The sequence below is a fragment of the Dicentrarchus labrax genome, unplaced genomic scaffold (genome assembly GCF_905237075.1).
Source record: "Dicentrarchus labrax unplaced genomic scaffold, dlabrax2021, whole genome shotgun sequence".
Classification (NCBI taxonomy): domain Eukaryota; kingdom Metazoa; phylum Chordata; class Actinopteri; family Moronidae; genus Dicentrarchus; species Dicentrarchus labrax.
This window is the reverse complement of record NW_026136705.1, coordinates 116,423-128,541: the sequence shown is the minus strand read 5'-3', so window position 1 is coordinate 128,541 and position 12,119 is coordinate 116,423. Positions and strand designations below refer to the sequence as shown.

At 38.2% G+C, this 12,119-nt stretch overlaps 1 protein-coding gene across 4 annotated transcripts in view; it reads left to right on the top strand.

Moving 5' to 3' along the window:
• Nucleotides 1-12,119, top strand: part of LOC127363441 (butyrophilin subfamily 1 member A1-like) — a 77,650-nt gene that overhangs the window by 49,943 nt on the left and 15,588 nt on the right. Inside the window, exons 1-4 of one of the 4 annotated variants that reach the window (XM_051399875.1) lie at nucleotides 5,384-5,538; nucleotides 6,439-6,517; nucleotides 7,109-7,462; nucleotides 7,637-7,918. The exons of 1 other annotated variant lie outside the window; for it this stretch is intronic. In XM_051399875.1, coding sequence (XP_051255835.1) covers nucleotides 6,448-6,517; nucleotides 7,109-7,462; nucleotides 7,637-7,918 — 706 coding nt within the window. In that variant the 5' untranslated portion in view covers nucleotides 5,384-5,538; nucleotides 6,439-6,447. Of the gene's footprint in view, nucleotides 1-5,383; nucleotides 5,539-6,438; nucleotides 6,518-7,108; nucleotides 7,463-7,636; nucleotides 7,919-12,119 lie in introns of those variants that run through there. 2 more of the 4 variants (XM_051399876.1, XM_051399873.1) reach the window with 2 other exon arrangements.

Genomic DNA, 12,119 nt, shown 5'->3' with positions numbered 1-12,119 from the left:
TTTCCTAAGGTTTATTTTGTCCAAAACAAGCAAGCAAATCCCGGTTCCTGCATCAGCCCACCTGATGATTGTTTGCCTTCCTTGAGAAAAAGAATGTATTACCTAAAGGCTTACAGCACCACCTCCAGGCAGGGAGGGAAAACAGCTAATCATAGAAATTATAGAGAAACAAATATGCATGAGACTCAGGGTCATCCAAGAAAGGTTTGATCCTACAAAGCTCATCAGTTCCTTTTATGCAGAGAATCTCAATCTCAATTAAACTCCTGCAGCAGTAATGAAAAGCACTTAAGTCTCTGATTGTTAGAGCACATATTGGACAGGAACACGAGAGGATTGATGTCTCAGTGAAGATGAACCGGTAGTGAACTTGAACCAACATAAGCTCAAAATGCTGAGCCAAAAGCAACAACAGGGCTGGTCTGGGTAACATCTGATAATCTGTAATTCATTTGTCATTTAAAAATCTCAATTTGTCTTTTGTTTCATAATAAAAAGGGTCCGATTTAGGTTTTTGTGACCAAAGTCTAGTCACAGACAAAGGACGACACAAGAAGTCCTGGCACTGTGCAACAGGTGAGGTTGAGACAGAGATTTTTTCTATCACAGAAATTTCAAACATGAGGTCCATTGTAAAAATACACCTTGTTTAAAAAAGTTTCTAAAATGTGTCGGAAATCTATCGGAGGGTCAGTCGATACATAGTTCCGCAAGCGAAATACAATGTAGCAACTACGTTATTAAACTAGTGATCAGCTGCAGCTTTGTGTGGTTGCTATAGAAACTAATTAGCTACAGCTGAGCTAACGTTACTCACCGTAGCTCTAAAGGAGACAACTTTTTGAGGGAGATGAACTCAAACAGAGTATACATTTAATAAGCATGCAATACGAATAAGAAAAAGCATAATTATTAAAGTATTTGAATTGTTTTATTATGCTGGCAAGCACGAAGTAGAATAAACGGGATAATCACCTCAAGGCCGGGCAATAAACAGTTTGATATGCCCGGCTCCTGGACAACCTTCCATAACAAACAAAAGATTATATTGGTAGAGAGACATGTAGCAAACATAGCGAGACGAAATGTCACAAACTGAGGGACAGACATTAAAATATAATTACTGAATAAGACAAATCAATATCTTGTTGTACATATGGAACACACACACACACACACACACACACACACACACACACACACACACACACACACACACACACACACGTTCTTTTTACCAGTATTTCTCTGTTTTTATTCAACTTCTTATTGTTGTATTGTATTCAATGAATCGTTTTGGTAACACTTTATGATGAGTACACACTATTAAGCATTAGTTAAGCATGAATAAATACTGAATTCATCATTTATAACGCATGAATAAACATTAGTATGTAGTTTATAAACACAGTTAAAAATGTTTTATTCATCATTGATAAGCACATTAGTTATGGATTAGTAAATACTGAATTCATATTTTATAAAGCATGATTCTGCTGTAAATAGTCATTACTATGTGGTTTATAATCAGTTATAAATGTTTTTCTCTTCATTGTACTGTACATTTCTGCATGCACTTGCACATCCACTATTCAGACATGTATTAATGATTTGTGACTGTGTTAGCAGATGTTCTATAAAACTCACAACAAATTCATTTTCTAATGATGGCCTATAAACAGTTATTAATGCAGGAATCCACAGTTACAAAGCACTTACTACTCCTTAATTAAGTATTTTGCGCGAGCTTATCTAAAGTTAGCACTATCTATGGCTTATTAAGCATTTACAAATGAGATATAAAGGCTGACAATGCCTCAAGACTCACAAAATGTTCAGTTATCTTAACAGACGAAGGAGAGACACAACACAAAGGGATATTGCTGTCTGTCCGTCTGTCCTGGGAGAAGGATCCTTCCTCTATGGATCCTCCTGAGGTTGCTTCCATTTTCTCTAAGGTGTTTTTCCTTATATTACCTGAAGTGAGTGTCTAAGGCAGGACTACCAAAATAAAACTTAATGCGGATCAACAGACTGAAAGCAAACACCCGTTGTATTGTGTTATAAGATGCAAAATGGTAAGAGGAAGTTCCCACAAATATAACAGCATGAAATCGATTTCTATTATAATGATTTTGAAACCATTTAAAATATTTTTTGACTAGACACATCTGCTTTGATGTAAAAAGCCAAGTGGAGCATAATATATCAGTGACTCATGTTTCATTCATTGTAAAGATTGTAAATGAGAAGATTCAGAATGACAATGATAAACTGACTATCACCATGGGCGTCGGATCAGGATGCAGGAATAAGACAGAAAACTTCAACCCTCTGAACAAAGTTTATTTTCTCCAAAACTCAACGTTGCAATATGAAGGTTGCAAACATAAAATTAGAACTGTCACATGTTCATCTTAAATAATTCAGGATAAATAAAGTTCTCAGTTAAAGAAACATGAACACATAAGAACTAAAGAATAAGACAACCTCCTCTTACCAGAACTGCTGGCACATGCACCAATCAAAGCCTTTAAATCAGGAGTGATCAGGTGAACTCAGTCCGGTTAATGTGGAGTGATAACGAGAGCCAATCAGTGATCAGGTCAAGAAAAAGGAAAATAAAGTTTATGACAAAGAAGTTTTGTATTATTACTGTGAACTGGTGATGATATCAGTGGTTTCATGTATTTACAGCTGTGGCTGTTAACTCAGTGTGTCTGTAGTCAGACATATGAACACACAAACTGTGTTTTAGGCTTAAAAAGCACAAAGACAACATTGTTCATGGAGCCTCCAACTCTAAAAGCCACAAAACCTAAACTGTAAGGTAATATGAAGTCATAACACACGTTATCTGACTCAGAGTGGATGTGAAAGTACACGTTGTTTATCGGACCGTGCAGGTACTCTCAGTTGAGGCTCCCTGACACACACATACAACAATGTAGGATTTTTACATGAAACTCTTAATACATTATTTTAGTGATTCTTTTATTTATAGTGTGTTTCTAGATTAAGTCAACAATCTTCTGCAGTATTGTGTCATACATGTGGCTACAGTAGTGGATGCTATGGTAATGTATTTGTGTCTTAACTGCAATGTTTGACGAATAAACAATAAAATCACATTGTTCAGGAGTTTATATAAACAACAAAACCACCACTGGGTTCAACAAACAACAACAATTACAATCAGTGATTCCATTGTCTTCAAGAAAGTCTGAGACTCAGCTCAGTGGGTGTTATGTTATGTCGGACTTTTTAGATGGTTTGAATTGAGTCGACTTACTTACTCAGATGATTCACAAACTCATCTTGAAACCTGAGCTCAGTGACTTCAGTGCACATTGATCTTTTCTCACACTGTCACTCGTTCACCAAACACTCTTCTGGAGGTAAATTACACACAAACACATGAAGATAAATCACACTATAATGGTCTTGTGAGGACATCTACAAAAACACACTATCCAATAACTGTTTTATTATTTTTGTTGTACTGCACATTAACTGTGTTATTGTGCTGTAATTTACCAGCAGTATAACTGGTATGAGTTTGTCATATGCAAACATCTGAGGAATGGATTGCAGCCCATTTCACCACAGCACCCCCCCCAAAAAAAAAAAACACACAAACAGTCGTTGACTTCTGGATTCTGGAAATAAAGCACTGTACACAGTGGGTAGAGCTGGCGACCCATGTACTGAGGCTGAGTCCTTGCTGCAGCGGCCCAGGGTTCGAATCCGACCTGCGGCCCTTTGCTGCGTGTCATCCCCTCTCTCTCTCTCTCTCTCTGTCCCCCTTTCCTGTCTGTCTTCAGCTGTATCTATCATAAAGGCAATAAAAGCCCCAAAAAATACGTAAAAAAAAATAAAGAAAGAAAACCACTAAAACCAAAAGTGACGTCAGTAGAAAGACAGAAAGGAGTCAGGAGTCGGTGTGAAAATGGAGGAGACAGAGGAGTTGGAGAAGAAACTTCAGAGAATGAAGAAGATGGACACAGAGAGGACGCCCTCATAATACAGCAAGAGACACAATTCATACAGCAAGGCAGCTTCAAAAGGTTCTTCATACAGTAAAACAAACTGATAGATGTTATAGAAAACTGTGAAAGTAAATATATGCACAGATATACAAAGGAACTTCTTGATGTGTTTAAAATGTTGTTGTATTTCTTAAGGTCTCTGGTCTCTGTGACAGCAAATTTACACCCAGAAAAGCTTCCACATGCTCCACTGTCGGCTCCTGTGTGCAAACTTAGAAATGTGCTGCAGTCATCAGTGGAAACACCACATCCTGTCCTCTGGCAGATGAACTCCATCCCAAGTTTCTACACAGACAAAGATGTTCCAAGTTGACTTTCTGTAATGTTTTACTGGCAGTAGGGTCCAACCCACAGAAAGAAGAACATTATACAGAATAATACACAAGGTAAAATACTGTGTGCTGTAGAGTTGTAGAGTTGTGTCTCAACTACAGACAGACATAGAGATATAACCTTAATGACTGCTACACAAAACCAGCAGCAGAAGGAGCAAAATATACGTTAAAGAGAACTGACTCACAGGGCAGCACACACACTTTGTATTCTGAAACTGACAGGTGCAGTACCAGCAACTGGGGATTGTTCTTTAACCACAGAACCACCACCTACAGCGAAACTGAGTGTGATTCAGTGTTTCTGAATAATAACATGTTTTGATGGAATGAATCATATATTTGAAGATCACTCACACAGCAGAATGTATTGAGGAGAATCTAGATAAGCAGTAAAAGTAATGCACAGTGTAAAACCCAATTCTGAAGGCTATCTTTAGATGAGGGATATTTAACCTGAACCCTACAGAATCCTCACATATCTAATCTCTGTACACGTGTGTGAGGATTCAATTGATTATTGGTTCAAAACAAGTTCTAAACTCCTCCTTTAGATTAGTAGAAGACTTCACAGTGACATGGACAGCATTACTATTTCAGTGGAAAGTAAAGATGGAAAACCCCTTTACACATCACTTGTGGGTTGAGCCCTCCTCTTCTTTTAGGTTATGTTTGTTTGGTTTGGGTAACTTCCCTCAACTTCCCTTCAGTGCATTCCGGTTCATGACTGTCCTCTCCTGTGTACAGCTGTCTGAATCAGGACATTTACTCACAGAACAAGTTCCACTAACTCAGACTCTCTTTCATTGACAATGCTGAATAATCTGTTTTACAAAGTTGTATCATGAATCCAGTTGAACTCAGTGTGGCTCTCTTTGGGGTACCTGTCTTCACATTGGTGATCCTGGATAAGTGGTGTCATAAAGGACAGGACTAAACTTTATATGAAAACTACTCTAACAATCTGGTTATTAGTCATTCAGTCAATGTTCAGTTTCATCCACTGGTTAAAAAATACTGACTGAATTTATGAGCAACTCTTTAGAGACCAACAGAGACACAAACTCACAGACTCAGAGAGGTGGAGATAAATTGAGGTTGTGATTTTCTGAAACTTCCTGTCACACACACAGTGGAGAGTTTGCATCCATCACGCTGTAAGTCAGAGTTTCTTTTTAAAGTAAAACTTGAATGTTAAATGTTGGATTTGTCATCATTTCATTCTTTCACTGTTATAACAATGTGCAGATTATTTTATGGACAAATTCTCTGTGTTGTTTATTGTGATATCATTATAGTCTAAATAAACACTGAGTCTGTATTTTTATATTGCTGTCGTTTATTTTACTCACTTTTTATTGAAAGCTTTGAACTCTACCTACCTCTCACTACCACAAAATACATAGTCCTTAATCAGTATTTTACTCATTTGATCAATAATCTACTTTCAGGATGAAGTACTATTAACAGTTAAAGGATAAATGTTACAGTTCTTTTCAATAATTAACAGTTAATTTCCTGTGAAATGATTGAGGAGTTAACATGTGAGGGCAGTTTGATGCTTTAAAGGATGTATTTAGATACACAGTCCATCTTAATACAAACATACATTGAAAGACTTATTGATCACCTTTTCCTGAAGTGATGCTCATTGGACAAATCTTTTTATCATGAAATTCAAACAGTGATATTCTTAAAACAGACAAAATGTCTCCAAATATACAAACAGACTGTACAGGAGAAGAAGAACAGAAAAAGTATATAACACATAACTTCAGACATTATTTGACTTATTTCCACCAGTACATCTGTGGTCAGACAACATGTCACTTTGTCTGTGGATTAGTTATATCTGTTAGTCAGTCACAGCACATAAGGAGCTGAAAACAACAGATCACACTGATGCACTGAGACAGAAATAAAAGAAACTGAAACCAAATAAAAACTAAAATCAGCTCTAGAGTTTTTACCCTGTTCAACCTCAATGAAGACGTTTGTTTTATTTGTGTGTTTTCAAGAAGCAGACTAAAGGTTTTTGTCTTTCTTTATATTTTCAGAAGTCTACGATGCTGTATCCACTGCCATGTACCGGCATTGTTTTGTTTTACATTTTTCTTCTAATACAGTGTTTCACAGGTAATTTCATACAAAACACTCCAGTAACACATTCATATGTGTGTGTGTGTGTGTGTGTGTGTGTGTGTGTGTGTGTGTGTGTGTGTGTGTGTGTGTGTGTGTGTGGGTGTGTAGTTGTGTACTTAATACCGGTACTGTAAAGTTTTTACACACACAAACACACATATATACAATTTCCCCAGTGTGGGATCAATAAAGTCAATCTTATCTTGTTCCTGTACTCGCTGATACACGACTGCCATTCAAATGATGGTAGAGTCACATTTTATTCACACGCTCTGTGAGTTGTTGAGTTAGACACGAGGTCACATATTGACTGAGAAAATCAATAAATCAAATAAAAAATTAGAAAGAGGACAAAACAGACATTTTTAAACTTTACACTTTATGATGCTGTCTGATATTTGTGATTGAAGCTCAAACTGTGATGAGTGTGAGTCAGATACAGACTCTGAGGCTCCAGCGGACGATTGTCTTTGTTTTTGATGCAGTTTTATTAAATGTTTTCTTACTTTTAGAAAGTAAAAATGAATCCATTCAGTCTGATGACATGTATTATAACTATACTACTGTTTCTTGTTTGTTCTTTAGTTTGCGTTGCAGAGCAGTCAGAGTTGATTTGTTCAGATCAACCAATCGTAGCCCTGGCTGGTGATGATGTCATTCTACCATGTTACCTTGATCCTCCAATCAGTGCCAGTTCTGAGACAGTGGTGTGGACCAGACCTGGTTTAGACCCAAAGTACATCCATTTTCACCAAGATGGACGACTGATGTTTGAAACTCAAAATCCATCTTATTTTCTCCGAACGAGACTGTTTGTGGATGAACTGCAGAATGGAAACGTCTCCATGAAAATCTTCAAAGTGAAAGTCTCTGATGCAGGAAAATACTTTTGCTTCCTTGAATCAATGTTGAAGGAAGCTTCCATCCAACTCACTGTTGGTAAGTCAGACTTTCTGAAGATGATGAATTACACATTTCTGCTGACTGCAAAGATCAGTAATGTAACTTTATATTAGAAGTAAGCAGCCATGATAAGACACAAAGAAAACAGTGCTATAAGTTATTTGTTGGATCTGAATCCACTGTTTGAAATTCCTCCTCTCTTCTCATCAGGTGTCGTCTCCACTCCCATCATAGAGGTTGTCTCCAATAACAGTGGAAGAGTAGTTTTACAGTGTGAGTCTAAAGGCTGGTATCCAGAGCCTGAGGTGGTCTGGCTGGACGGTGAGGGAAACCTCCTCTCTGCTGGACCTACAGAGACAGTCAGAGGTCCTGATGACCTCTATACTGTCAGCAGCAGAGTGACTGTGGAGAAGAGACACAGCAACAACTTCACCTGTAGAGTCCAACAGAAGGACATCAACCAGACCAGAGAGACACACATCTATGTTCCAGGTTATAAAGAGCTCTAAATATATTAAACATATTGTCACTGTTGAGCTATAGTTTGATTCAATAATGTCAATTCTGTTCTCTGTTCTATCTTTTCAGCTTATTCATTCACAGTTCAGTTGTCTCCTGATTGGATTCTGATTATCACCACTCCTGTTTGCATTGTTGTGCTGTTATCACCCAGATAAAACGTAAGTCACATATTTATTTCCCTTTTTTATTCCAAGTTAATGTCAGAGCTCTTTATTGACATACATACAGGCATAACAACATTAACTAAGCAAACAAAAATTGAATTGAATTGAATCTGAAATTATCTTCACTGCAGGAAATTTGGGGAAAATATAGGAAATAAAAGAAAATGTGTTAAAAATATTCCAGTTCAATTATCATATTTTTGTTCTGCTTGTGTAGTTTTCTCACTTTAACACTCATTCATTGATTAGACAAAAACACATGAACACAACAACTTCAACACTTTCCTGTTTCTGTTGGTTCACAGGCACAAAGTGGATCCTGAGGAATTTAATTAAACTGGAAGGAGATGTAACACATGGTGTGAAAGAGGCAATGTTAATGCTTGAAGGAAAGCCAAAAGTCCAGAAGCATAATGTAAATGTGAATGCAGCTCAATTTTTAGTGGATGGAAAGTAGCAACAAGAGGACCAGAGAGAGCAACTGGACAGAGTTCAGAGGTCGCAGTCAGAGGAACCATCAGGAGCAGGAAATAACACTGAAGACACTTTAAAACACAGAGAGACGCAGCGTTGAACGACGTGGACTAAAAAGCTTGTGAAGGGTCTGAGAACGAGGAGGAAATCATTGTGACACTGGAGGATATTCTCCATCTTTTCCTGGTCTACCAGCAGCGTAACTTCTGTATATGCAGATGATGCAGTTGCACAGGGGCCCGCAGCAGTTTAGGGCCCATAACAAACCACTGGTATCTGCAACGCTGCTAAAATATTGATTGACGTGAGCTGAACCGACATCATGTGCAGCCGATGAATTTCCTGTTCATCCTGTACATTCTCCCCCTTGGTAACCTCATACGTCGTCATGGTCTCTGCATCCACTGTTATGCTGATTCTGTCTCCCTCCAACAGCAACCTCTCCTTTGAACACCACATCAACCAAATCCCCAGCACTGCCTTCTTCTACCTGGAAAAACTAGACTATTGGAACAGGATCTTGTATGGTACATCCTTCAAAGTCTTTAAGAAACTTCAGTACATCCAGGGTTAGGGTTAGGAAACTAATCATCCATACACACTCATAGCAAAATGAGATTTCAGTGTCTTGCTCAAGGACACTTCCACATGCAGTGAGAGGAGCCAGGGATTGAACTGCCAGCCTTCCGATTAGTGGAACGACTCACTCTACCTCTGAGCCACAGCTGCCCTGCAAAGCCTCTGCTCTTCTGACACCAGCCTCCTGTCTCCACTACTGAGGACCAAGCACGGTCCCTGGGGTGAGCTGCCCCCTTCCAACTGGGACTCTCCCCAGAAACATCCGAGACTGTACCAATCCGTCCACTTTAAAAGCACTGATCAAAACCCACCTGTTCAGAACTGCCTTTAATGTTTGATTCATTGTTGAGTGTTGTGTATAGATGGATAGATCTATATACACACATTTCAAATAGAAACTTCTGTTTATACTATAGTTTGACTGAATACTGAGACATCTGCATCCACCTTGCCCAATATGTCCAGCTAATCAACATTTAAATGCAATATCTGATCAATAATTTCACATTGCAGAGCTGTAACTAAACTTGACAGTGAGACTAGACAATTATTATCTTATTTTGAATTGATGTGTCTGTGAGGACTGCAGTCACCCCCATATATCACCAGGACTGATTCCAGACCTGTTATGGCTGTGTGAGTTCTCAGTTGACAGCAGGGAGTGGAAGAACCGGCTCTGTGGGTGAGGGCACTGACATTGAACACCTTTACCTGCAATGTGCAGGGTGAGGGTGGTGGCTTTGCTTTTGTTGGCTACTGTTTTCTGTTAAATAGATGTGATTACTTTAATTGTGAGTTCATTCATGCACATTGTTTTAGGTGTTTTAACACCTTTTTTGGATCTTAATGAATCTTTTGTTAAGTGCGTCACAAGATCTCAGCGACTTTCAATCTGTGTTGTCCTGATTTCTCGACAATATCTGTAACAGATCATCGTCAGAGGACTCTGACACAGACGGAGTTTGTGGTTCTTATTGCGGAGGGTTTTCACGAATTTACAGTTAACTCTTTCTGTAGTCAGACAGCTGACAGAGTACTTTATTTATGTCAGAGAGAACAAACATCACAGTGGAGGGTTTGCTTTCCTCATTCTGCAGGTAAGAGTCATTTAAAACTTGAAGATTTAATGTGATAAATTAAATGTTCTATGTTGTTTCTGTTGAGGGATAATACCAGACGAGGTGCATTTGCCTCCATGAAGTCCATTAATTCCTGATTATGGACTAATGGAAGATAGATACTTTATTCATCCCCAAGGGGAAATTTACAAGGGATGGGTCCAGGTGTGCGTATGCTTGGCTTTCAGGAGCCCTTATTGCCTAACCAGGAAATTAAGATTGTGACTACTTCAAACCTATGACATTCATCTGTTGGTGACTTTTGAAACACTGCAATAGAAACACTTTGCTGGGACATTCATTTTGGTGTCTGCTCCTCACTACGAAACTATTATTCGCTGTCATGGTGACAGGTTATAAAGGCGACCACGCACACTAACGGAGTACACTCGAGTTTGAATGAACAGGTGATATTCCCCTGCGCGAGACTGGTTGCGATGGCCGGTTCAAAGCTCGCTGTTTCTGATGTAAACTAAATCCTGTGATGTATATTTATGTATTCCTCTGGAACCAGTAGGTTCTCCTGCATTTTCTAGATTCACAGGGCTCTCAAATGTGTAAATGAGTTCAAAGCAAGCACTATAGGGAATGGCAATGTATGTGACAAAACGCTGCAAACGTCAAGAGAAGGTCCAAAATCCTCAGGTTATCGGTCTTATGTCATGGTTGTTTTTAATGTTTGTAATTACATCCAGCCTATAAATGAATCAGTCTGAGGTATGAGATTAATGTGTGCACTATCTGTGTTTACCACAGTTTATCTCACTCATCATCACACAGATAGTCTACAAAATTCAGCAGTTTAGTCTACATATGCACGTCACAACTTTGTGAAGTCTCTCCCTCCCTCTCCCATCTTAATCTTTTCCTTTAATTGGCCCGTCTCAGATATGGCTTTTTCTTTGAGACTCTGCCTAGAAGGCCAGCATCCTGACATTTCTAAGTGACCCCAAATCCTATAAAATATCTTAACAAAATGTCTGTCATCTGTTTTTGACCTTGTCCTGTCTCAGTCTACACTGAGTCTCTCTCCCCCTTTAAAAGTGTCCTGCAGCATTTAGTGCTTCAGTGCATCCTTTACCTTGATAAATTATTCTTATTTGAAGTGTTATTGACTGTGACATTAGCTCTCTATCCAAATGAGCTATGAGACAGTGAAACCAAAGACAAACTAAAATCAACTCTAGTTTCTGCCCTGTTCAACCTTATTTTCCACTAAAAGACATTTGACTTATTTGTGTGTTGTTTTTAAACTAGCAGACTTTTTTTTATCTTCAGATGCTGCTCATTGGACAGTTCTTCAGGACCCACATTCCTGTGCTTATTATCATTCTTCTAATACAGAGTTTAACAGGTAGTTTCTACATTAATAATTAGAAAAAACTAATTTTAGTTGTTGAGACATTTCACATTGAACTAAGGTCAATAGATTTAACTCTCTGGGAAACTCTGTGAAGAACATTTAATGAGATCCAATGCAATATTTCCAACCTGATACAGAACATTTTATTCACAGTCTCCCTCTTCAGATACACATAATGTCACATATCGACTGAGGGAAAAAGACTGTAGTCAACAAGAAAAAATTTGAAAGAGACAAAAAGACTTCATCCACAAACATTTTAACAGTGTTTTCTTTGTTTTTGATGCAGTTTTATTAAATGTTTTCTTACTTTTAGAAAGTAAAAATGAATTCATTCAGTCTGATGACATGTATTATAACTATACTACTGTTTCTTGTTTGTTCTTTAGTTTGCGTTGCAGAGCAGTCAGAGTTGATTTGTTCACATCAACCAATCGAAGCCCTGGCTGGTGATGATGTCATTCTACCATGTT